This window comes from Serinus canaria, chromosome 28 (genome assembly GCF_022539315.1).
Source record: "Serinus canaria isolate serCan28SL12 chromosome 28, serCan2020, whole genome shotgun sequence".
NCBI classification, from domain to species: Eukaryota; Metazoa; Chordata; class Aves; order Passeriformes; family Fringillidae; genus Serinus; species Serinus canaria.
In genome coordinates this window covers 4,337,932-4,364,612 of record NC_066341.1, presented here as the reverse complement: position 1 = coordinate 4,364,612, position 26,681 = coordinate 4,337,932, and the positions used below count along the sequence as shown (strand labels likewise).

The window sequence follows — 26,681 nt, the reverse complement described above, 5'->3', positions numbered from 1 at the left end:
GAAAAGCGCCGCCGAAACCGAGGGAGGCGGGAAGCACTGGGCGCGGAAGGAACAGCCCGGCAGTACCACCGCTGCCGCCGTCCCTCGGTCGGTGGGTACCGCTCGGCACCGCAGGGACCGGAGCGGCGGCAGCTCCTCCCGGCACCGAGCAGCCGCTCCCCCCGCCCCTCCCAGGCACTCGGGGACAGAGCTATGGCACAGCCCCGCACCAGGACCGCTGGATTCCTCCTTCTCGCCGAGTTACTAAACTTAGAAAAACATCAACTCTGTCTTTCCCCCCACCCTTTCCCCTTGGATCTTCAGCTTATTTCACAGGGTTATTCCGCAGGGTCCCAGAGCACTCCGGGGTGGAAGGAACCGTCCGGTTCCAAGCCCCCGTTCTGCAGCTCCCCTCAGGAGCGTCACCAGGTTCTGCCTGACAGAACCACAAACCCCTCAGCTGCCTGGACACCCCGAGTCCAGGGATCTCCATCACCCTCCCAACCAGGTCACCACAGCAGGTCCCTGCTGCCGTGGATGTCCCCCCATGGCTCACTGCCAAGCAGTCTCCAACCGCTTTGTCCCCGCTTTGTCCCAGGGCTTTACAGGGCCCTTCCACAGCCAGGACTTCAGAAAACCTTCCCTAAGAGTGCTGGGCCAGCACACTCCTTCCCTGGAAAAACCACAGACCAATTCCCAGCTCCCCCAAGACCCCACATGCCCAGACATTCCCACTCCACATCACATTCAAGTTTAATTTTCTCCATTTACACAGAATTGTCTTTCCCAATCACTGTCTTTGGGATTAATTCAACCGTTTGGCTTGGGATTGTTTTTAATTGCAGGAACCATCAGTGTCTGGGCTAGAAACCCCCCCCTTCAATCCACCCACTCTGTTCCCATTTCAGATCCCAGGAAACTTTAACTCTTGCTTCTCCATGGCCCCAAAACAAGCCACATGGGCTGGCTCTGTGCTTCCAAGCTGGTGACTCTTCTATGGACAGACACACATTCTGATACTTTGAAAAGGACACCTGAAACTTCTGTGGGATCTTTCCAACAAGGTAACAGCCACCAGGAACTGTCTCCTTAATTCTTTCCCCTCCTCTCACCTGACAACTAACTCATCATCTTCCAGATGCTAGAAAGTTTAATGAAAACAGTTAACAAGCTGCTTCTCTTCCTGCTTTGCCTCTTCTTCCTCTTCTCCTGCTTTCTCTCCAGAGGACTCAGCTGTGAACTCCCACCAGCTCTTTCCTTCTGTGCTGTTGCAGAGAAAGCTAAATAACTTCTGCTTTCCCCCAAAAAGCTCAATTTCATGGAGATGTGTCCATATCCATCCCAATTCCTCTGTTTACACAGACCCAACAGCATCAGCACAGCCTTGGGAATCCTCCCACTCCAGACCTGCCTTCTCCATGCCATGAGCTGTTCAGAGAGATGGCAGGCTCCAGTATTATTGCTGGAATCCTTGAAAATCCCAGCTTGGAATGGACTCACAGGGAACCCTGGCCCTGCACAGCCACCCCAACAACCCCACCCGGAGCAGCCCTGAGAGCTCCTGCAGCTCTGGCAGCCTTGGGGCCAGGACCATTCCCTGGGGAGCCTGGGCAGTGCCCAGCGCCCTCGTGGCTAAGAACCTTACCCTGAGCTCCATGCCAAGCCCTGGCCCAGCTCCATGCCAATTTTGGCAAGAGGGTTTGCACCTATTGAGAGAAGCTTCTCCTCCAGGGACAGACGCAGGAAATCCAAGTCGGAGCTTGAGGCATCCCCCCTCCTATCCCTTCCCAAAATATTTAACATAGTAAGTTGAAACAACTAAAACTTGTGGGGTCTCCATAACTTGAGACAGAAGGGTACAGCCCCTCCTGTCTGAGCTCCTTTTGTTCCCAGATAATGGAGGAAACTCAGACATGACCAACACTGGCTCTGGTAACTCCACCAGGCAGCCTTGAGCAAGCCAAGAGGACTTCACAGGGACCTGAATGGCTCCTCAGGGATGTCCTTGCTGCAGTTCCAACACCAAACACACTCCTGGCACCACAGGCCACCAGCAGCAGCTCTGAAGCCAATGACAAATCCCTTTCAAAACCCCCTCAGGAGCTGCATGCCCAACACTGCCCTTTCGGTCTCTGCTCTCTCAGTCCTTTTGGGAAATTTCTACATCAAGTCCAACAACACTCAGGGAAGCTGTCAGTTGTTATTTTAAGCACTTTGGCAAACCTGGTTTGTAGATGTTGTGCCGCTGATCTGTTCCATTTTCAGCAGAACTAGCTCACACTTTCTTCTGAGAGTCTTACTTCCACACATGACACCCAGCGGCCTTTGGGGTTTTTTTAACCTGAGCAATTAGCAGTTCTTAAAGAGACTTGTGTCTCCCATTAACAGAGGAAACGAGTCTACAAAGCAGGGAATTTGTTCACCACGACTCTATTTCTTTACCAAAACGTGACCATGCAGAAGAACCAACTTCACTGAACACAAGAGGAAAGAGAAGGCACTTGTTTGCTGCTTCCAAGCCTATCTGTCTAGGTGCTTCCCCATCTCCCAGCAGAACTCATTCCCAAAAGTTTGTACCACCTGTAACAATTTGGTGTCTGACCATTAAAGCAGTAGCTGTCCCATCCCTTGCAGTGTCCAAGGCCAGGCTGGACAGGGCTTGGAGCAGCCTGGGATAGTGGAAGGTGTCCCTGTTATGAGAGGGGTGGCACTGGATGGGCTTTGAGGTCCTTTCCAACACAAATCATTGTAGGATTGTGTAATCTCCAGAATCAAGATATCCCTAAAAAGAACAGAATCCCACGTACAGACAGGGGGTTCCAGAACACTGGACTGAAGCACACTGGGTGTCACAGCCCATTAAGGGGTTTCCTATACAGAGAAAAAACAACACAAGTTCAGCAGAACATCAGTGCCACCACAGCTCCAGCTCCCTCAGGAGCAACTCTGCAGCTGCTGCTTCTCCAGGCCAAGTGTGCAATGGCAGAAGTGACAATATTTGAGCTGGAACATTTATTCTGCATAGAGAGTATCCTTTGTAGATGCACCCATAAAGATGGGATTAGTGAACACAGACAGGGGAACCCTTGGGCTCTCCCTCCAAAAACCCCCACATTTGCCATTGAATCATCCCAGAATGATTTGGGTTGGAAGGGAGGCTAAAGCCATCCAGTGCCACCCCTGCCATGGCAGGGACACCTCCCACTGTCCCAGGCTGCTCCCAGCCCTGTCCAGCCTGGCCTTGGGCACTGCCGGGGATCCAGGGGCAGCCCCAGCTGCTCTGGGCACCCTGTGCCAGGGCCTGCCCACCCTCCCAGCCAACAATTCCTGCCCAAGATCCCATCCAGCCCTGCCCTCTGGCAGTGGGAGCCATTCCCTGGGTCCTGTCCCTCCAGGCCTTGTCCCCAGTCCCTCTCCAGCTCTCCTGGAGCCCCTTCAGGCCCTGCCAGGGGCTCTGAGCTCTCCCTGGATCCTTCTCTTGTCCAGGGGAGCACCCCCAGCTCTCCCAGCCTGGCTCCAGAGCAGAGGGGCTCCAGCCCTGGCAGCGTCTCCGTGGCCTCCTCTGGCCTGGCTCCAGCAGCTCCACTGCTCCTGCTGTTGTTGCCCAGGGCTGGGGCAGTTCTGCAGGTGGGGTCTCACCTGAGCACAGGGGCAGAGGGGCAGAATTCCCCCCTCCCCTGCTGCCCACGGTGGGGGCTCAGCCCAGCACAGGGGGGTTTCTGGGTCAGTGCCCATGGCCGGGGCAGGCTGAGCCTCTCACCCACCAACACCCTGAGTCCTTCTCCTCAGGGCTGCTCTCTGTACTTTACCATTTGTCTAAATCACAGCACATTGGCCAAATCCTATAAAATGGGATCCAAAATTTAGAGGAAAAAATACTTTTAAAGAACAATTATAGCTGCTCTTCTCGTCTTTAGGAGGTCAAACTCTGCTTTCTGCAGCTCTCCAAGCACAGAAAGCACAGGCTTGGAGCACAGCACAGAAGAGGTGCTGCAGCTCCGAGCAGAATCACAAAAAAGCCCTTACTCTGTGTGGGAAGGCTAAAGGGAATATTTCAGCACATCAGGAGCTGAATCACTGCATGTGGGTGGAGCCAGACAGATTGACAAGATGTGGAACTTGAAAGATGACCTCAGCCTGAGATCAATCATCCCACAAAGTCGCTGACTGAGGGAACAGCACAGGGGGACAGCTCAAGGTGAGGAGGCTCAGTGTCACTGTGGTGCCACAGCTGCAGTAGAAGCACAAGCTGAGGTCACCCGGAGTCTGGCCCACTGTGAACCCTCAGTGCAACCAGGCCCAGCAGCCCTTTCTCTGTCACTCTTGGCATCCCTGGCACAGCACCTTCAGAGACTTCCTCCCTACAGCAGGATATGAAAGAGGCACCTTGGGGGAAGCCATTAGCAGAGGGCTCTTTTTCATGCATTAGATGAATGAGGAATTGAGCTGTCAGATAATGACTTTGGAGTTGTGGAGAAGCCAACTTGATGGAAAGCTAAGAATTAATCGCAGATCAGACAAAAGCATGAAAAAATAAAAGCTGGTACACCATGCTTTCAGGTTTTACAGCCCTTCAGATCACTAAGGCCCACAAAATGTGCCCAGCAAACTAATCCAGGACATGGAACTGAGCTCATCTTGCAAACAGAAACACGCAGGAACTTCTTAGGATTCAACTTTTCCCAGAAGCTCAAGGCTGAGGGTCCAAAGCCCACCTTGAGGACCATGTCCAGCTCTGGGCCCCCATTCACCATCAGGAGGATGTGGAGCTGCTGGAGCCAGGCCAGAGGAGGCCATGGAGATGCTGCCAGGGCTGGAGCCCCTCTGCTCTGGAGTCAGGCTGGGAGAGCTGGGGGTGCTCCCCTGGACAAGAGAAGGCTCCAGGCAGAGCTCAGAGCCCCTGGCAGGGCCTGAAGGGGCTCCAGGAGAGCTGGAGACGGACTGGGGACAAGGCCTGGAGGGACAGGACCCAGGGAACGGCTCCCACTGCCAGAGGGCAGGGCTGGATGGGATCTTGGGCAGGAATTGCTCCCTGGCAGGGTGGGCAGGCCCTGGCCCAGGGTGCCCAGAGCAGCTGGGGCTGCCCCTGGATCCCTGGCAGTGCCCAAGGCCAGGCTGGACAGGGCTGGGAGCAGCCTGGGACAGTGGGAGGTGTCCCTGCCACGGCAGAGGTGGCACTGGATGGGCTTTAGTCTCTCCAACCCAAACCATTCTGGGATTCTGTGTATCACAAAACTTGTCATTTGTAAATGCAAATGAAACCTGATTTCTTTAGCAAAGCCTTTCTGAATTTTGCCACTGAAGACAAACCTGTTCAGGTCACTCATTGCCCAGCTCTGTGCAGCCTCCAACTGCTGCTTTTGTGACTCTGCAAGGTAAGAAAAATCCAATCTGAGACTTATTTAATGAATTGACTAAAAGCTTTCCCTTTAGAGGCCAGTATTATTTCTTACTAGGAGTTATTGTTATTAGCTAGTCAGCAGTAGTTATGGATATTGGTAAAAAATCAGCAATACTAAATGAGATTGCTAAGCAATGCCCTGACAATTCCAAGTGCATTTGGTGGGTCATTCTGGAGTTCAAAACGTTTTTCTCACCCCACCCTCCCAAATGTTCTGTCACTGTAAATACCATTTAGCACACACTGTTCTGTGCTGTTCTCTCCTACACTCCAGCTACTCACGGGATCAGCCTGAGGAGGAGGGGGAGAAAGGTTTTCCCTCATTAATTCAAGTTGATCCCTGCTAATCTGAGAACAAATCCAAATTTTCAACTCACTACAGCCCATAGAGGACATTATTTTCTGTGCTGCAGAATTAGGACACCACCTTCCCATGGCTGTTTCATTAAAGCAGGAAGGTAAAATAGGCAACACTGGGATCCTCAATCGACCCCAAAGTCTGGAGCAATTCCAGCAGATGCAGAAATTCCTGTTCAGAGTGACACCAGTGAGGAATATGCATTTTATGTGATAGGGAAGAAGCAGTATTATCCAAGTATTTGCATGGGCATCTGGACTCTTGGAGATTGTTCTTATGCACATAATCCAAATAACTAGGATTTCCTGACTGGAGAGTTATTACCAAAAAACTTCTTTTTTCTCCATTAAGCATTCTTCTGCCTCCTCCCCCTTTAAACATTATCCCACATTCTTCCCAAGGACCAGGACAATCAGTCCAGACAGAATGGTCCCTCCTTAAAGCAAGACAAAAGCACATGACTCAGGAGTCCTTCCAGGTGTCCTGCTTCATTCATATCCCACAGAGCAGCAATGAGAATTTAGATGGATATTGGGAAGGAATTCCTGGCTGTGAGGGTGGGTAGGCCCTGGCACAGGGTGCCCAGAGCAGCTGGGGCTGCCTCTGGAGCCCTGGCAGTGCCCAAGGCCATAGTGAAGGTGTCCCTGCCATGGCAGGGGGTGGCACTGGATGAGCTTTAAGGTCCTTTCCAACCCAAACTCCAGCCATGACATCAGAGCCTCCCCAGGCAGGGTTTAACATGCCTGCACTCCCAGAGTCCAGCCATGTCATCCCTGACTCTCTTCTCTTCCTGCTGGGCTGAGTTTACAAGCAAGAAAACTCGTCCCTTTCCTTGCTCAACAGCCAGTTCAGCAAGTTCAATTTCAGATGTGAATCGAGCCAACTTTTCCTGGGCAGAACCACCTCCAAGAGCTCTGCTGGCCAAATCCAGACTGCACCAATATCCTTTCCAATTCATTCCATGGTCTGCACAAAATTTAATCCAGCTAGAATTCAGGAAAAATAACACTCTCCAAACAGCAGGAAAATGACATTCCCTTTGATTCTTGAAGGTTTGTAAAACAAAGTGGAGAGGAAAAAAACTGTAGCCATCAACACCCTGTGCAGCAGAGAATATTAATGAATGAAGTATAAGCATTGCCTCAATTCCACTCAATTGCTCTTAAGTACATTATTTACTAATCATATGGCTAACAAGTCCTCCCTCAAAGCAGCTTTCTCCACCCTGGGGATAGATCTGATGATGGCAGACACTTTATGCCCGTCAGTCACGTCCAGGGCTGAGATAACACCAACTAATCCAGTTGTTATTGCAGCAACATGAAACAGACATCATGGTCAGTGAAAACAAACACTTGATTTCCTCACCTTGGTAAGCAGGTAAAGTTATTTCACTTTCACTGGCTGTGAGAGGAGTCCTGGGTCCCTTTTTGGCACTTTGCACAAGAAACTCCTCCATATCAATGAAAACATCATAAACTTTGTAAACTGAAGGAAAGAGCTGAACTGGAAAAGGGGAGGGGGGATGAAACAAGAGAGTTGGCAGCAATTTAAATTGATATTCAGTGCATCAAAATATGAGTGTCAACATTTCAATCACCTGTGGTATGGTGCCTCAATGGTACGTTTAGATCCAAGTAAAAGTAGGTAAAGACATCACCAGATATTAAACAGGTTTTCAAAAAGCCAGTGTCAGAATAAGACTGCTCTGGTCACAAGGAGACCTCTGGGGTGGGATATGAACTGCTGGAGCTGAGATTCTATGGAAAGAGACTCAAGTTGAGCCAGGGATGTTCACATTTGATATTACGGATATTTTTTTTTTTCCACAGAAGGCGTAGTTCAGCCCTGGCACAGGCTGCCCAAGGCAATGGTGGAGCCATCATCCCTGGGAGTGTTCAAAAGCAGTGTGGATGTGACACCTGGGGACAGGGTTTAGTGGTGAGTGTGGTGGTGCTGGGCTGATGGTTGGACTTATCTTAAAGATCTTTTTTCCCACCTTAACAATTCTGTGACTCTATCAGCAACCTGCCCAAGAGATGGGACACCCTGGCAGCCTCTCCCCCTTGGTGGGGACACAGGAGAGGATTCTGCAACAAGATTGAACTGCTTTCCACAAATTTCCCTCCACGTTTCCCTCTGCCAGGCTCCAGATGTCCAGATCCAAATCTCAGACTGGAGCCCCCAACTGAACCCCCAGAGCACCTCCGCTGTGAGAAGTGGAAAGGGCAGAGCACAAAACTTCAGGCTGGGGCTTGAGGCAGACTAGAAGAACTTCTTCTTTGTGAGAAACATTTAATTCAACACCATGACTTACAAGAGGACAGATTTACAGAGTAGTAACTGTAACAGACTGTTCAGAAAGGAAAATAATGGTCGCTGCCTGCAGTGCCAGGTAAAGCTCCCCAAAGCAGCACCTGGCAGAGCATCAGCAAAGTACAATTCAGTCTCCTTGCAGTACTCAAATGAGCAATATCAACCAATTTTGTGTTTTCAAACCTTTAAGAAAAGAGTGAATAAAGGATCAATCACTTTGGCATGGGCTATTTTTCAGGGATCACTAAGCTGCACTACTCCCAAAGGCAATTTCCTGGCCCCTGGCTGTCCCTGCTAATCTTTCTCACACAATAAAGGCTCTGGGAGCTACTTTCTTCCCCAAGTTTTGGGATACCAACAACTTGTACAATTGGTTGGTGGCACAATATTTAATGCACCACTTTGTAGTGTTCTCTCAGCTGAGACGTCCACGCACGGTTATGCAATGGATACCCCTAAGACTAAAATAATTCTGCAACCCAGTCAACACATTCCCCAAGCTATCAACTCTCATCTTCCTCCCCTCTCCTTGTCTCCCTTCCCAGAGAAATCCATTTTTAGCCACAAGTTACCCCAATATGCTCAAAGATGTACTGGAAGAGACTGAGGGATCAATCAAGGTACCCATGGTGAAGCCCAATACTTATAAACACATTAAGGCAGGTTTCACATAGTCCAATTGTTGACACAAAATGCTGGTCACTTCACTGCACATGCAAATAAGAAAGATTCAATACTTAATAAAAAGCTTTAAATTCCTTTTTCAGATATCAATTATAGAAAAATCAACATTTTACTTTTTTTTTTTTTAAGAGGTCAGAACATTACTGCACACAAAAGCAGGTGTGTAGCCACACCTGTTGGAATGGATCCCCTTCCCTCCACACTGAGAAACAGAGGGCAGGTTCTTGGCACCAGAAGAGAAAAAGGAGGAAGTTTTCCTCATTATCAGTCAGAAATGAGTCATCCTTCCATCCCCAGTTGAGAAAGTCCTACTGACTGGACTTAAACCAAAGTAAAATATACCTCAGGCTGGGTATATTCTGAACAGAGTCTTGGAGGCAAATGTCTGGACACACAGAGCTCTGGATCCAAACTGGTGTGGAATAACCAAATACCCAAATTCCCAGAGCTGGCAGCCCAAGTCCTCGAGTGCAGCTTCCCCTCCTCACCGCAGCACAGGTGGGAGAGGCACTGGCAGCTCAGCTCTGAGACTACACTTCCAAACACTTCCAAGACCAATGTGGTCTTGTGAGGAAACAGCAATTCACACATGGAATGAACCATTCACAACATGAAATGACCTCACTACAGTCAGGTACAAACAGGTAGCCCACAGCAGAGTAGCCAAGGAGTGAAACATCATCTCCCTCCCTCGGGTTAGAGAGAAAATTGTTTCTGTGGGTCATTAAAAGTACTTTGATAGAAAAGCTTAAAAATGTATCACCCAGCACTGACCCACAAAAAGTAATACCAAAAAATAAAAAACAAAAAAAAGAGCCAGCAAATTCAGTTCCTAGGATTTTCCCTCCCACCATGTGATATTCTTTATCCCCTCCCATTTTTGCATTCCCAGTAACCCTACCCCTTTAGAAAAAGGAAGGGGATTAGAGTTTAGTCAAGTTCCATCTGCAGAACTCCCCTGCAGTGAATGAACCATCAGCTTTCACGTTTCCTGAAGTCCATCCAAAGGCTCTGGGGTACACTTGGACTGATGGTGCACTCTTGGCTCTGCAGATGGTTGTGCTGACCCTGCTGAATGGGTTTATACTGGGAATTCTTAGATGGAACTCCCTGAAAGAGTAAAAACAAAGACCTTGTAAGTCAAAAAGAATTTTTGTATCTTTTCTTAAAAGGAGAAATCCCACTGTCTTAACACACTCATGTCTTTATCTCCTGGGTTTTACCTGCAGCAGTCAGTTTGTTCTGGCTCCTGCCTGTTGCCAGACCTCTATAGAGAAAGGAATTCAAGGTATTCACTGTCCAAATACAGCTACTGCTGGTGATAGGGGAAAATGGGAAAAAAGAGCCCAGACAAAAGATGTGACCTCCCAAAGGCCAAGCAGATTGCACGTTAGAATCAATCCTCCAGCTTCAAGGATTGCTTAACAAAATCAATCTTCCTCCCACCTGAAATCCCCATTCCCTCCCAAGGAGCTCTTCTGCTATTCATCCTAAAAAGTCCATTTTTTCCCCCACCACATTCTTGATTCTTGTCTCAGAGGCTCCAGAGGAGGCCACTAAGTTGATCTTAATGCTGGAGAACCTTTCCTATGGAGACAGGCTGAGACAACTGGGGCTAAACCCTGAGCCTCCTCTCCTCCAGCCCCCCCAGTTCCCTCAGCCACTCCTGGTGCTCCACAGCCTTCCAGCCCTGTCCAGCCTGGCCTTGGGCACTGCCAGGGATCCAGGGGCAGCCCCAGCTGCTCTGGGCACCCTGGGCCAGGGCCTGTCCACCCTGCCAGGGAACAAGTCCCAATTCCCAAGATCCCATCCAGCCCTGCCCTCTGGCAGTGGGAGCCATTCCCTGGCTCCTGTCCCTCCAGGCCTTGTCCCCAGTCCCTCTCCAGCTCTCCTGGAGCCCCTTCAGGCCCTGCCAGGGGCTCTGAGCTCTGCCTGGAGCCTTCTCTTGTCCAGGGGAGCAGCCCCAGCTCTCCCAGCCTGGTTCCAGAGCAGAGGGGCTCCAGCCCTGGCAGCATCTCCATGGCCTCCTCTGGCCTGGCTCCAGCAGCTCCACGTCCTCCTGCTGTTGTTGCCCAGGGCTGGGGCAGCTCTGCAGGTGGGGTCTCATGCCCACCTCCCCCATTCCTGGCCCAAGGCCCCCACATCTTTCAAAGCCCAGGCTAAAAAGTGAAGATTCATCAATATTTAAGGTTCCTCCTGAAAACCTTCCTGTCCCCAGTGTTTTAGCTGAGACCCAGCACAATCATCCTACCTGGACTATACATTTTCCATCTCCTGGTCATGGTCCTGCTCCTCCTCCTCCTCTTCTTCTTCTCCTTCCTCCTCTGCTCCTTCTTTCTCCGAGGGAGGCTCCCCATCCCTGGCGATCTCCTCCACATGGGCCAGCATGTCAGCCATCAGGGCCTCCTCCAGCCTCTTCCTCACCTGCTGCACCAGCTCCTCCTGCTTCCTGCCCAACACAAGGACACCCAACATCAGCCCCCTGGGCTGCCCCCGTCAAGGGAAAAGAGTCTCCAATCCCTCCAACATGAGACAAGCACGGACTGGAAAAGTCCTCTAAGGACTCCATTGTATCAGGAAAAAAAAAACACCAAGAAACCCCACCTGGCATTGTTCTCTGAGCGAAGATGAAAAACGTTTGAAGAATTTGTCCAGTATTTATATTATGTGTCCTGCACCTGTTGATGTCTAGCTGAAATTTGGCTGACCTAGCAGCTGACTTTTTTTTTTTTAGCCTAATGCTGATTTTTGACTCATACTACTAATATCTAACAAGTCAGCCTACCCTGAACAGACTTTCAAAAACGTGACTGGAGAAAATTAAGTTTCAGGCCATTTCTTTCTGCTCATTTTCCTTTTGAGTCCCAACCCTAAGAAGTCAAACCACAACAAAGTGATCAACAATCAGTGGCTCATGGGGCTCCTATTTCAGCTCAGCCACAGGACATCAAAGTTACAAACAGACTCTTTTTCCTGGCCATTTATGTCTCAATCAAGCCCAGAAAAGTCATCCTGCAATTCCAAAAGATTTATCAAGCAGTCAAAGCAAGGATTGCCTTTAAACACTTAATGAATGCAAATTGCATGCTGGAGGGCTTTGGTATATTCAGTTCTCAATCAAAAGCTTAAAGCTGAGTTTGACCAATCCTGATTTATCAAGATTTCATTACTAAAGCAGAATAAGCTGCATCCTTGTTCCCTGTCACCACAGCAGGCATGGTTTGGGTTTGGTCAAGCCATAAATTTTATTTAATTCATTAACTGACACAGAAGAAGGTGAAGAGAATCCAATCCCCCTGTACAGATTTCTCCAATGCCATCTCTGCTCAGAGGTGTCTCAGTCAAGGTTCCCCCAACTCAGACACTTCTGTAATAAAAGGAAACTTGACATGAAAAACAAGCATGAACCTGAAACTAATAATTTAGTAACTGAGCATGACCAAAATAAAAAACAGTGAGCTTTAAGCACATGACAGAGCTTAATGTAACTACTTTTGTCTACTCTCTTGCTAGAGAGCCATTCCAATTAATTCCCAAAGCACAGTGTTCCATCAGACATTCAGAAAGAAAAGCAAAGCACTGACTGAGCACAAGGAACCTCTTTCCAGAACAGCAAGTGCTATTTCCAGCTCCTACCTGATATCTTCATCTGTCACCATGAAGGCTTTGCAGAGAGGCTGGGAGGTGTTCAGCCAGACCCCAGGGTTCTTCTCCACAGCTGCAGAGAGCTGGCCAGTGATGGGCATGGTGCTGGTGTGCAGGGCGCTGGCGATGGCAGAGAGCAGAGTCTCGTCCGTGCAGCCGGGGCCAACCCCTGCAAGGGGGAGGGAAATCCATGAGCAGCACTGCCCCAGGCAGGGAGCAGGAAATCAGGACAATGGGAATTAAATTTTAATGGCAAAGCACAGGCTGTCAGTTGGAAAGCTCACATGACATAAATCTCAGACCTAAATGCTTCTAACAGCACCTTTGCAGCTCTCTGAGGGTATTGAAACTTAGCAATTTGTCATTGTTAGAACCAAAAAGATAATAAAAATCACCAAACTGGGAAAGGAAGATGTTTCCATTCTGCTTGAACAAGGTTTAGAGGAATGGAGGTGCTCCCCTGGACAAGAGAAGGCTCCAGGCAGAGCTCAGAGCCCCTGGCAGGGCCTGAAGGGGCTCCAGGAGAGCTGGAGAGGGACTGGGGACAAGGCCTGGAGGGACAGGAGCCAGGGAATGGCTCCCACTGCCAGAGGGCAGGGCTGGATGGGATACTGGGCAGAAATTGTTCCCTTGGAGGGTGGACAGGCCCTGGCCCAGGGTGCCCAGAGGAGCTGGGGCTGCCCCTGGATCCCTGGCAGTGCCCAAGGCCAGGTTGGATGGATTGTGGAGCCACCTGGGACAATGGAAGGTGTCCATACTATGGTAGAGGGTGGAATGGGATGAGCTTTAAGGTCCCTTCCAACCCAAACCCAAACAGCAATCTGAGATGCTCCGCTGTTTCTGGAAAATGAATCCCCCAAAAGGCTGAGAGGCTTTGCTTCAGTGTCCTCTCAGAACAAAGGGCACTGGGACCCCAGGCAAGCACTACAGCTCCTGCTGCAGCAGAAATGGCCAAGGCCCTGACAGGCTCTGGGAACAGGGAGCTCACCCCCAGCACCTTCACTCCCTCCCTGCTGCCAGGTGCCAAATGCCAGCCCCGAGTGAAGGGCACCCTCTGATTACCTTGCAGCCCTTTGGGAAGGTCCATTGTCTTCACCAGCTCCTCTGCAATGTCAAAGGCATTCAGTCCACTCAACTTCTTCTCCCAGAAGAGCTGCAGTCAAAGCAGGTGGTTATTGGTGCTTACTGGCACAACCAGGAATGCAACTGACAGCTCCACACAATCCCTGCTTCCTCTGCAGACAGGGAACAGCAGGGCTGAGGACACTTTAATGTGGATTTACCACAGAAGGGATCTGCCACCTCCAACAGCAGGAACAATCCTCATTGCCAATCAGCCCTGTCCAGTCTTAACTTCTTTTTGTCAGGGATGGGATTAAATGTGTGAGATGGTATTTCTTGTTGGGACTCAGACGTTTATTAGTTCTTATCTATGTTACAGTCTCACAAACCCTGAGTTCTAGAGCACTTCAACAAACTAAAAATGGAGCCCTATCTCTCTCTCTACAAGGACTTTTAAGGATAAACTGTCAAATTACAAAATGACACCTAAATTATTTTTGCATTTTACCCAATAACCAAGCATCCGTGGACTTTTTTATCCAATTACACAAAACCACCAAACCCATGGAGTAGAAGCTGAAGAAGAAGGACCAGCCTCCACTCTAAAACCTCCATCTTGCTTTAGATCTATTACTATATTTTAAAACCTTAAACTCCAAGTTTCCCACCCTGTGCTATCACACACTTCTATTCAAATTTCACACCCACAATCCCAGTTCTGTCATTCCATTTTGGAAGCCTTCTCCACAGCCCCAGGTCAATGAAGTGTTCTCTTGGGGGTCACCACAGAAAGTCTGAAATTCCCAGCAGCCAGGGCTCCAACACAGCCCCACAACTCCTCTATCCCAATCTGCTGCCTTGGAAAACTCACTTTTCTTCCAGGGCCTGGAATTTTCACTGCTCTGAGCTGCAGCAGCAAGGCCAGGCTTGCTGACGTTCAGCTACGAGCCCACAGTGTGAGACAGCCTTGTTTACACCCTATTTTTCTCCTATGTATCACACAGAAAGTTAAGGAATGCAAGAACTGTATTCTAGGTAAAGCATTATTTTCTTCCTGTCCAGCAGTTTGGTCCTTTCCCCCATGCCTGGTCCTTTACCAGACTGAGTCACAGGCTCTGCCCAGGCTTAAAAGGCTGAATGTGTGGTGTGGTAGACATTCAAATACATCACTCTGATACACCTTTAACTTTGCAGCTGGTGCAGGAGAGGTATAAGGAGGATAGCAATGCCTAGCTGGATGATCAACTATCTTGCAAAAAATCCCATTTTTATCAAGGTTTTGAGAAATCAAGAATTCACCTCAAACAGACAATGCATATCCCACCCCTTTTTCCTGCCTGTCAAAATCCAAGTGCAACTGACCCCATGTGACTTTTCCAAAAAGGAGAATGAGGCAGTCACAGCCCAAACACAGGCTGGATATTCCCTAGCCTACAAATAGGTGATTTTTTTTTTTTTTCTTTCTGTTACCCAGAAAAGCTGTGGCTGCCCCAGTCCTGGAATTGTCCAAGGCCAGGTTAGATGGGACTTGGAGCAACCTGGGATAGTGCAAGGTGTCTCTACCATGAGAGGAGGGTGGAATGGGATCATCTTTAAGATCTCTTCCAGCCCCCAAGAATTCTGGGATTTTTAAGTCAGTGCATGATGGGACTTGGCACTGCTTTCAAATTTTGCAGAAGCATCTGGAGTCTGCTGATAAAAAGTCAAAATATTCTGCAATTCTGTAAAATATCTTACACAGGAACACAAATCCAGCTCAGAACTGGGAGAGGGAATTTTATCTTTAGTGTTCTCTTTTATTGCCTTAACTATAAAAGCTGCAGGAATAGCAACAACACTGTAAACATACAGGATCTGCTTCCTCAGAAGACCATGGTAAGACCTTGCCAACCTGCTTAAAAAACAAAAAACCCACCCCAACCACCAAAAAAACCACCCATTTCAGCTAAGTTCTATCCATCTCCCACCTGGATGTTCTAGTTGAATTGGGTTTATGAAGTTCTTAAAATCTGTCTTCAAAAAGGGGTTTTTGAAGTTTTCAGAAAAGGTTTTCAGTGTTCCAACAGCTACAGCTTATTTTACCTTCCCTTGTCCTGAGCACCCTTTCCTTTAATTCTGGTGTGTTCTCTTCCTTGCTAATACACATTATGGTAAGAAAACCACTTTGATTTTGTATTAACAGTAACATTCTAAGTGAATTTATGATCTTATAGTGGCAGAGTTTACTCCTACTAATGTACAGTCTTGCACTGCAACAAACACCACAGTGGATGTGATCCCTGCAGGAACAAGGATTTAATGGAACATGCAATTCTTACACAACTGCAACATTTGACAGTGACTCTAAACCCAAGTGTCCTCTGAAGTGGCTACAATGTCTGATTAGTTTTGCACATAATGCTTAATTTCAGCATGAAGGAAATTCAGGTTTAGCTACAACAGAATTAGGATCTAGCCAAAGGCTGGAGTTTGTAAATCTCAGTGTGCAGAGTCCATAACTAGAGATTGGGAATGGGATTTGTTCTGATTTTAAGAGCTGGGAGCACTGCAAGCCACTGCTTCTGAAACATCAGAAGCATCTGAATTCTGAATTGCCAGAGATCAGGAATTGCCAGGGAGTATTTATTCAGCGTCACAAAATAAAGTAGATTATTTTGGGATCCTCCCAGCAGGAAATCCAGGAGTTTCTCAGCCTTACCTGCCTGGGCTGGTCCACAGCTTTCTGGGGGTCACTCTTCACCTTGTTGCTGGGGTGGTTTGTGATCTTGGTGACAGGCTGTTTGAAGATAGAGGCTGTCTGTCTCACGGGCAGGGCTGTGTTCAAATCAGGCTTGCCCTGTTTCACACAAAAGGAAAACCCACAAAAATATTTTCAGTTTGCTAAAATGCTACTACAGCCACAAAGAAGTGCAGCAGGGAACAGTTCCTGGGCTTCAAATGTTGTCTAATCTCAAGTTATACAAGTTGGGCTGCTAAAAATACATAACTAAATTCAAATCTTGCCTTAGACCTATCAAAGTTTTCCACTCATTCTGTTTAACATAGCAGCCTCCTCCCATGTGAGTTCACACACATCAGTTTTACTCCCATTTTTAATGACTTTAGGGGTCAGAACAAACCATGTGGAATCACTAAAAGAGAGGATTACAACCCAATATTTGTAATAAATAAAAAAAATGACAAGCAGGGCTTTTGGCTGGTTTCTGAATCCAGAAACCACTCCAAACCATTCCTTCTAAATCTAGTTGTGACCAATAAACAAACCAACACCACTGAAAGCTGAATCCCTTTTTTTACCTTTGGTTCTGCACAAAGCTCAGCTTTTAAGTGAAGCTCATAATCAGTTTTGCACTACATGACTGCATTTGCTGTTAGGGGAAGCATAGGAAGGCTGTTCCTTATTCCCAAAATCCAACACACAACTCTTGGAATGGCTGTAGGACATGCTTTGTTCTCAGGGATGCAAACACTGTCTGCTTCACAGATTTATTCATGAGATGTAGAAAAGATGTATTCAGGACAAATATAATTCTGAACCATCTGGATGCTAATCCTTTCAGAAGCCAGTGATAACATTTGTACATTTATTGAGAGTTTTGGGCAGAATTTTTAGCCTGAGAGGTGTGTGAGCTTCTGGTCTCTGCCTCAAGGCAGGTCTCAAAATATCACTGCAGCACCAGGACTGTAAGAAATGTTCCCAGCACTCTCATGATGATGATCCTTGACTGGCTGATGTATTTCAAAAATGAGCATTGTGCCTTTTCCACATTCAGTGTTTAGGTGCATACACAGCAGCTGTTGGGTTCTGGGAAAGATTTTAGCATCTGATGAAGATCCTTAGGAATGACTTGGGACAATCAAACCAGACAGGGAGCCTGTCACTGCCATCCTGACACCTCGACAATCTGAATTAGCAGCTAGAGAATCTTTTCTTTTGTTCTACAAATAGGCCTCACAGTCCTCCTCCCTCTTACACCTTTTGCCCCAAATGCCACCTCCCCTTCCATCAGCGCCAAAGCTGGGTCAGCAGCACAGCACTGGCAGGAGCTGCAGCATCTCCTCATCCCTGTGGACCCAAATCCCTCCTCTCCTCTCAAACCAAAGGCAAGGGCAAGGCAGAGCTGCTGCATAGCTCCAGGAAATGTGGGGCTCTGGAGCAGATTGTGCCGGAGGAGGTGAGCTCTCACAATCCTGGAATGGTTTAGATTGGAAGGGACCCTGAAGCCCATCCCATCCCACCCCTGCCATGGCAGAGACACCTCCCATCATCCCAGGTCGCTCCACAGCCCTGTCCAGCCTGGCCTTGGGCACTGCCAGGGATCCAGGGGCAGCCCCAGCTGCTCTGGGCACCCTGGGCCAGGGCCTGTTTACCCTGCCAGGGAACAATTTCTGCCCAGTATCCCAGCCAGCCCTGCCCTCTGGCAGTGGAAACCATTCCCTGGGTCCTGTCTGTCCATGCCCCAGTCCCTCTCCAGCTCTTCTGGAACCCCTTCAGGCCCTGCCAGGGGCTCTGAGCTCTGCCCGGAGCCTTCTCTTGTCCAGGGGAGCACCCCCAGCTCTCCCAGCCTGGCTCCAGAGCAGAGGGGCTCCTCTGCACTCATTCCCATAGGGCAATGCCTTTCTTGTTCTGGGAATTGAAGAAGGTGAGAGTCTCTTCCCTGCCCTCCTCCACAGAAGACTGAGCAGTGACACAACTCTCCTCCACAGCACCAACCCCCTGGGAGCAGCATTTGTCCAACCCCCACCACCAGAGCTGTTCTGACACAGCTCCAATTCACACTCCAGCTATGAACTGCTGCATTTCCCTCTCTCCCAGACTGTTCTGGCAGTTCCTAAGCAGGGAGGGGGAGCAGCAGTGCCTCTCACTCTTACTTTGGCTTGGTTGGAGCAGTCATAGCGCATCCTCTGTCTGTTCTTGTTCATTTTGTTCATCAGCATCTTCCCGGTGCGGAAGTCGAAGGTGCCCAGGTCCATGGAGCTGCCCAGGTACCGCGCCAGCTGCGGCTTGCTGCGGAACTTCTTCCCACTGGGGCTGCAAAACAAACACCAGGCACATGCAGGGACACCTCCACCCTCTGCACCTCCTCTGCAACTCAGGAGGGAGAATTTTTATTGCCATCCTGAAAAACACATGCTGGACTTCCCAGAATGAAGCTCATGTTCAACTCTAAAATGTTTTGATATTGACTGCTTCTCATGTGGAACACACAAATTAAGTTAAAATGGTTTTGTATGTCAAGAGGAAGATTCAGATCAGATAAACAAATGTAGCATAATGCACACAATAACCATCAGGGGAGATCTCAGCACAGATGCACTTTTCATTCAGCTGTCTCTCACAGCAAATGCACATTTTCAAGTATAATTTCTTCTCCCAGGACTGTTGCATTTGACCAGCACCAAAAATGCTCCTTGTCTCCTCTCCCTACCCCTTCAACAGCACATTCAGGTTTGATTTTATGTCTTTTGTAGCATCCTGAAGACTTCAGAAAAAGAGAAAACCAGAAGTTAACTACTGACGAGCTGCAAAACAAAGAATCACAAAGTGATGCAAAGACAAATGTCAAAACCTTGTAAAACTTTCTATTAATGGCAAAAGAGAAGAGAGATTATTCTATAACACCTGGGTTTCCACAAAGACTCAACCTGGAGAGCAGGCACTAATTATTCCAAATCTTTACTGATGTTTTCTTTGGGGATTTTTTGGGGATTTTGTGGCTTGTTTTTTTTTTTTTTAATAATCCATCATAAGCTATTTTTTTATTCATAAAGCAAAAATAACCCAGTGTCTTATGGCTGCAGTGTAGGACTGTAAATACAATAAACACCAAGTATTCTTCACCTGCTCACTGAGCATCAAAACACCTCTTTATTCTGTCAATTACTCTCACTTCTGGTTTTCTCCACTTTGCAACTTGCATATTCAATCCTAGTTCACATCCAGAAGAAGCTCATTTCCTGTATATCCATCCCAGTATCACAGTTAATGGGCTAGAAGGCATATTAAGACCAAATATGCCAGTTACCACCTTATCTCATACTGGTGAGATACTGATAACCTTACCAAGGTCTTAACAACAAAACAAAACAAAAGGAAAAGTCTATTTTCACATATTGTCTCCTGCCCTGAAGCTTTATTAGGGAAAAACCAGCCTAAGCAGAGAATTTGGTGAATTTGAAACTGGAAAGTACCGAAGTATTAAAAGATCTCTGAGATCAATTTAATATAAGTTACACTAAAACTGAAATTAGAAAAAGTCTCTCGAAGGAGTTAAGACTGAAAGGTTGTGGTGATCCCACACAGCATCTGCTGAGGAAGCTCCTGGCTCCAACTGCTCCCAGGCTGCTTATCCTGCCTGGATCTCCTCCCTGCCACCACCACTGCTCACACAGCCCAGTGTTCATGCAAATGAACCAGCTGAGGAAAATAATCCATCTTTGGAGGGCAGGGGAGGAGGAGGAAACACTCCTCCACTGGTTATTCCTCAGATGGACCAGCTCCCTGTGGAGCTGCACTTGGGCCAGGAGACAACACAGGGTAGGACCAAGGAACAGAGGCTGTGTCCAGCCCCAAATTTGAGAATCACTTTTTCAAACTATAAAGGGAGTTATTTGCCTCAATCCAGAGAGAGGAATAACCAACTCCAGCAGCTTTAGGGCAGAGCTGTCGCTGCCAGTGAAGCCAGGAAGAAAAACTCCTGCTACATGAAGAACATGGCACTGCTTCCTCTTCCAAGATCTGCCGCTCTAATTTAGGGTTTAGTGTCTTAGCAGGTTTAAAAATAATGCATTAAAGTGCAGAGTAACTTCCAGAACAGTCAGTACAGTCAAAGACAGGATTTTAAGTGAACAGAGCCCTTCATCTCTGTGTGTTTAGTATGTGCTGTGGTCATTTTGCAAGGAAGAACTGAAAAGCTGCTCAGAGTCTCAAAAAACCCACCTGAAATGACTGAGAGTCCTGTCTCTTCCTGGGGAAGCTTGGCCCAAAGGAAAAGCACTGAAATGTTCAGAAGAAAAACTTTTATTCTGATTAGGTCTTGCAAAAGGCAGGATCATCCCCAGACTCTCTAGGACAACAGCAGACCAGGGAGCAAAGCTATGACCAAAAGGTGACAGTGAACTGAGAAAGGAAGGGATGGGGTGCCCTGGAGCTCCTGGGGACCCTCTGGCAGGACCATGCAGGACATTGGGGTACCTACACACACCTGGGAGGGTCAGAGGTGTGGGGGGGAGCCAGAGGAACCCAAAACTCGAGCAGGATTCCTGATGCACACCAGGACACACAGAAACTCCCCAAGTACCACAGAACTCTGAGCTCTGTTGAAGTGCTCTTTAAATGTCACAAAATACAGAATTTACCTCCTTTTGCTCCTCCTGCACTCCTGATTTTGCACAGAGGCTCAGAAACGAGACATTTTGGTACAAAGCTGCAAAGCTCAAGATCTGCTCTGTAACACCCCCCCAGGCAGCGACGCTGAGAGCCCCGATTGATCCCAGGCTCCCAAATCAGGCTCTGCCACAGTTCCCCCTGTGTGAAAGGCAAGGATACGGCCGAGTTGCAAAGGAGTTTACAAGTTGCAAAGGATTTTCCACGCTCGTCCATCACCAGCTCCGGGGCTTTATTCGCCTGGCTCCCGCTAACAAAACAGACCTGGCTGCCGGAGCCACCCCGGGCCACCCCCGGCTCTCATTCCCAGACTTCTCCGGGCAGATTAAGCCGCGTTCGGGGCAGCCCATTGAAGGGCCAGGCGTGCCAGGTGCCCCTGCTCTCCATGTGCAGCTCACCCTTTGTTTCCTGCCTTATATCCTTAAGGAGAGAGCGGCTGCCCAGGCCCTCTCCCCTCCTCCCTCATCAGAGTCTCCTCCCCTCCGCTCTCCCATTTAGCCTGCACAGGATCTGCACAACTTGGGAAGCAAGGGACAAAAGACAAAAAAAAACCCAAAAAACCCTGAGCAAACCCAGCCACAGCTTGCCTCTGGAAGGAATGGAGGCAGGAACAGCCCAGGGAAAACGGGTCACTGAAAGCAGAGCCTTGTGTCCTCGCTGGAGGGGGCAAGGGAAGAATACAAAATGATTCTCTTCCTTGCCTTCCATCGTGCTCCCTCCCTCACTCCGCTCCCGAGCACTGCTCCAGGCAAATCCCGGCAGCAGGGGCTCCTGGAGGGCTGCAGGAGCTCCCGATGTCCTCGCAGGTAGATGGGGACCCCAAAAACACCGCACAACCACCAGTGCCAGCGCCTCTGTCGCAGCATCCCCACGGCAGCCCTGGATGCAGCGTCCACACCCAGCCCTGCCCCGGGGTCCCACGCTCCAGCTGGGCCATCCTGGAATGGGCTGGCATGGCCATGAACACCACGCCAGGTGGGTGACACCTCTAGCTGCCACACCCCACACCCCTACACATCCACAGCCCCACCCCAGGGAGCAGCCTAGGGGACCAGACCTGTCCCTGTCCCCGTGGGGTTGTCCCAAGGGAGGATGCTCCCAAGAGATGATGTCCCCTACCCCGCAGGGCAACAGCGGGGTCTTTGTTCAGCAACTTGGACTCCAACCATACCAAAATAATCCCCCCCCCCAAAAAAAAAAAAACCTCAAAGAAAGCACTTGGAGACACACAAAATCTCCCAAATTTCCAGAAGCATCACGTCCCTAAAGAAGTGCTTGGGACAAACACAATTACAACCAGATGATTTTTTTAGGGCTCAACTTGGGCATCATGGAATTGTTTATGATGGAAAAGACCTTTAAGATCATCAGATCCAACCGTCACACCAGCACCACCACCATATTCACCATTAAACCATGTCCCAAGTGTCACACCCACATGTTTTTTTGAATATTTCCAGGGATGACAACAATGACTCCATCACTGCCTTGGGCAACCTGTTCTAATCCTTTACAACCCTTTCCATTAAAAAAAATCTCCCCAATACCCAACCTAAACGTCCCCTGGTGCCACTTGAGGCTGTTTCCTTCTCATGTGAGAAATGATGAGTTTCCCTGCAGGCAAACCAGAGCAACAGAGGAAAAGCAAAGCACAGACTCAGTGAAAGCATTTTGCTCCACAATTTTTTTTTGGAAAAGACTGTACCGATCAAAATATCCTTGGAGGAACGTTAAAAACATTCCCTTTCAACTTCTTACATTTGTGCTGCAAAGGTAAGGAATTCTCAACAAAGTAAGTTTCACACAAGAGTGTGAAGTTTCCCAGCACAGTGATGTCAATATCCTGAGGCACAGATGAACAGCAATCCCAAATTTCTGACATTTGGTCATCAAACCTTCAGGAGAAAAACACTCTGAAGAAAAAAGTCCCATAAAGCAGCACTAAATTCTCCTTCTCCCATGTGAGAACCCTGAGTTTGAAGAGAGCCAGAACTCTCTCAAAGACAACCTGCCACTCTGACAAAATCCCTGACACGATTTTCTTCCTGAAATCCTCCATCCCTGCAGTCCAGCCCAGAAGTCTCACCCTATCAGCAAGAAACCCTCCTAAGGATGAGGTCCAAGGACTGGCTGTAAAAACCTGCCCACGTACTCAGACTTCGAGGAAGGTGGAATTTCCAGCCAGAGGCTGGCTCACACACACATCTCACGGGGGGTTTTCCACAAACCCTCCCAGCAGCTGTACCCTGGGAGCTGGACAGAACAATCACCCAGGTAAACAACAGGCAGAACTCTCACAGGTATTACTGAACTGCCACACCTGTATTTGCCACTCTGAGGTAATGCAAAATGTAACAGAAACCAAAAATTAGTGCAACAAAGCTCTACTCTACCTTTGATCTCTGTCCAAATTGATACAAAGGGAAAACCCATAATAGTTTGTGAATAAAAACATGCTACTTATCCTCTCTCCCCCTTTTTTTAAAGTTCATCTCCGACACTGCAAATTAACAAACAAGTTCTGGGAAAAACAGAATCTCTGAAGCCTTCAGCTGCTGCTGGTGGTCTCATCCTGCCCTCAGCCTCTGAGCTGTGGCAGCAGAATCGGCTTCACATTCTCGAGGATGGCACTTTCTGGTTTACTCCCTCTTTTCTCACAACCATAACCTGATTCTAAAAATGAAACCTGGAGCTAAAGCTGTGTCTGTCCCATCCCTGGAAGTGTTCAAGGCCAGGTTGGACAGGGCTGGGAGCCACCTGGTCCAGTGGAAGGTGTCCCTGCCCCATGGCAGGGGGTGGAATAAGATGGGCTTTAAGGTCCCTCCCAACCCAAACCATCCTGGGAAGATTCTGTGTCAGAGGCAGAAGTTGATGGTATGGATTTTCCCGATAGGCAGGGCCAGGTGAGGACACAGGGACAGCTCCTGCTGCGTTCCCAGCTCCCGCTGGACCCGAGTTTCACACCTCAGCCCGCGGGTGCCTCGTGGGTGCGGGGAGGATCCATATGGCCACCTACAGCCATATGAGCCATGCAGGGCTATAAATAGAAACCCTCCGGCTCCCGGGCCATGTGCTCCCCCCGCAGACACACTCCCGGGAAGGCGCATCCCGAGCCCGCCCCAGGGCCAGCACCGCGAGCAGCCGAGGCTCCCTCCCCACAATTCCTAAGTACACGCCAAAGGCAGCCGAGCGAGCCCCGAGGAAAGAGGAACACCCCCCCGCGCTGCTCCTTCGAGAATAAAGAGCCCCGAGTGCTCGCAGGGCAGAAGCCGCTCTGAGGGGACGCGGGGGCTCCTCACGGCGCTCCCCGATCCCTGAGGAGGGCCGAGCATCCCCGACCCCCCGCGGCCGCCCCGGGCCAGCTCCAGGCTCTCTTCCCCTCCACCTGTGGCTGCAGCCCCGGCCCGGCCCCCCGCGACCGGGGCGGCCCCGCCGAGCGCTCCCACCTCTTCCGCTCCATGGCGGCTCCTCCCGGCCCGCTCCCGCCTGGCTCCGGCCGCCTCCCGCCGGCTCCTCCCGGCCGCCGCGCTCTCCTGCCGCCGCCGGCCCTTCCGCGTTCCCGCTGCCCCCGGGAGGCGGCGCCGCGGCCCGGCTCGCCCCGCTCCCGCTGCGCTCCCGGTGCCGGTCCCGGCCCTGGCCCCGCTCCCGCCGTCCGGTGCGCGCCGCTCCCTCCGCCCGCCCCTTCCACCCACCGAGCCGCCTCCCAGCGCCCGCCGCGCCCGGATCCCTCCGCCCGCATATAGTCCCTCCCCCCGCCGCCCCCGCGTGGTGCTCCCCCCTCGTCCCACCCCGCTCCCCTCGGCGAACCCCCACGGTCCCAGCCTTACCCTGGCGCCGAGCGCCGCGGGCCCCCGCGCTGTCCCGGCAGCGCCGCTTTGGGCATCTTCCCCCGCGCCCGCCCCGGCCGCACTGGTCGCCCCGCGACCCCCGGCCCCGCCCCTCTCCCCAGGGACGCGGACCCGCCCGGACCCCCGGGCAGAACCGGCCCCTTGCCGTGGGGCTGCCCCCGGCGGGGCTCGAGAGTTCCTTCGGAGCAACAGAAGCATACCAAAAAAAAAAAAAAAAAAAAAAAAAAAAAAAAAACCCCCAACACAACAAAAAAAAAAAAAAAAGGGGGGGCGGAAATCTGCACACGAGGAACTGGAGTGAAGACAAAGCAATGAAAAGTTTTTCAGAAAAGCGTGTAAACCAACACCTACTGCAGCTGCAGTGGCAAATTCCCGGCTGTGGTACCGCCAGGAGAGGTGTCTGCCTCCCGCTGCCGAGGAACAGCCACCTGGGAACCCCAGCTTTGGGAATGAGACACCACCCAGTACCTGAATTCCAGCTGCTGGGTTCCTCACCATTCCATTCCAGTATCCACATGCTGAGAAACACCACAAGGCAACCTCCTTCCCAAAGCAAGTCAGAGAAATCAATTTTCCTTTAATGAATGAGGTATTAGCTTTTTGTTAAGAATCCTACTTGGAGCAGCAGTTGGAAGGGATCAGTGCCGGACACTACAGCAGGGGTGTCCATAGCAGTGTGTCCACTCTCTCTGGCCACCGCTCTGGTCTGACATCAAACCCTATTTGTGCCAATAACCAGTACTTCCTCCAGTCCTCAGCTGGCAGTAACTTAGAATCCTGGAATATCCTGAGCTGGAAGGGACCCTCAGGGATCATTGATCCCAACCCCTGTCCCTGCACAGCCACCCCAACACCCCCACCCTGAGAGCTCCTGGAGCTCTGGCAGCCTTGCGGCCGGGACCATTCCCTGGGGAGCCTGGGCAGTGCCCAGCACCCTCGGGGGGAAGAACCTTGCCCTGAGCTCCATGCCAAGCCCTGGCCCAGCTCCAGCCCTTCCTGGCCCCCTGTCCCTGTCCCAGAGCTCAGCCCCTGCCCCTGTGCCTCCCCTGGGGAGGAGCTGCAGCCCCCGAGGAGCCTCCCCTCAGTCTCCTGTGCTCCAGCTGAAGGAGCCAAGTGCCCTCAGCTGCTCCTCAGCCCCTTCCCCAGCTCTGTGTCCCTCCTTTGGGTACTCTCCACCAGCTTTGGATCCTTCTGATCTTGTGGTGCCCAAAGTGCCCCCAGCACTGGAGGTGAGGCTGCCCCAGGGCAGAGCAGAGTGGGACAATCCAATCCCTCCCTGGGCCTGGTGCCCCCCAGGACAGGGTGGCCCTTTGGGCTGCCAGGACACAGCAGTGACTCAGATCCAACTTGCCTCTGACCAGAACCCCCAGGTCCCCTCCCAAGGCGCTGCTCTCCAGCCTCTCATTGCCAGTCTGTCCCAAGGGCAGGGACCTGCACTGGCCATCGTTAAACATCACATGGTTGGGGATTACTTACTGCCTTTTTTTTTTTTCCAAGTCGTGCCTCACTCGTTTCAAACTCCCTCGTTTGAAAAGCAGCAGGAGATTGAGGGAGGATGTGAGACTTATCAGGGATGCGAGGGAAGCCCACACCCCCACAACGGGCTGCAAATTGTCCAGACTCGGGAGTAGAAACTGGAAACAATCTCCAAGAGCCAGTAGCACCTGTAGGTGCTGGGTTACATTTACTTTGTTTTGAAAGGTTTAAGATCCGTGCGGGTGGAGGTGGTGTCTTTAATGTGATCGATGCTGAGCTTTGCCCTGAAGGCATTCCAGCTCCCCAGGGACCAGGTGTAGTAGTTTATGTTGTCTCCTCTGGGCTCACAGGTAGGAAACGTCTCACTCTGCCATTGCTGTTATTTCCTATAATCTTGCACAAAAGAGAGGGAAAACTTCCAATTCCCACTATTGATCAAACCCACACTAATTTCCATAAATGCACCTCCCTGTTTTTTGTAATAAAAACACTCCAAACCTCAAATCCAACTCAATGTATGGTGTT

At 50.1% G+C, this 26,681-nt stretch overlaps 1 protein-coding gene and 1 long non-coding RNA gene across 5 annotated transcripts; one reads left to right on the top strand and one right to left on the bottom strand.

Annotated features, from left to right (window-relative positions):
• Positions 1-744: 744 nt before the first annotated feature.
• LOC127060922 (uncharacterized) lies at positions 745-8,757 on the top strand. The gene is made up of 2 exons (XR_007780276.1): positions 745-1,043; positions 7,571-8,757. It is a non-coding gene; the product is annotated as an uncharacterized LOC127060922 (long non-coding RNA).
• Positions 8,616-24,731, bottom strand: MBD3 (methyl-CpG binding domain protein 3). 4 transcript variants are annotated; one of them, XM_009096842.4, is made up of 8 exons: positions 24,660-24,731; positions 20,386-20,442; positions 18,318-18,477; positions 16,144-16,281; positions 13,446-13,536; positions 12,375-12,552; positions 10,990-11,187; positions 8,616-9,848 (listed from the first exon to the last, which is right to left on the bottom strand). In XM_009096842.4, the coding sequence occupies exons 1-7, from the start codon at positions 24,713-24,715 to the stop codon at positions 10,995-10,997; spliced, it is 873 nt and encodes a 290-aa protein (XP_009095090.2). In that variant the 5' UTR covers positions 24,716-24,731; the 3' UTR covers positions 8,616-9,848; positions 10,990-10,994. The 4 variants fall into 4 exon arrangements, with proteins under 4 accessions (XP_009095090.2, XP_030089477.1, XP_018777195.1 ...); XM_030233617.2 differs by lacking the exon at positions 24,660-24,731 and adding an exon at positions 24,279-24,420; XM_018921650.3 differs by lacking the exon at positions 24,660-24,731 and adding an exon at positions 20,805-21,818.
• Between the last annotated feature and the right edge of the window lie 1,950 nt (positions 24,732-26,681).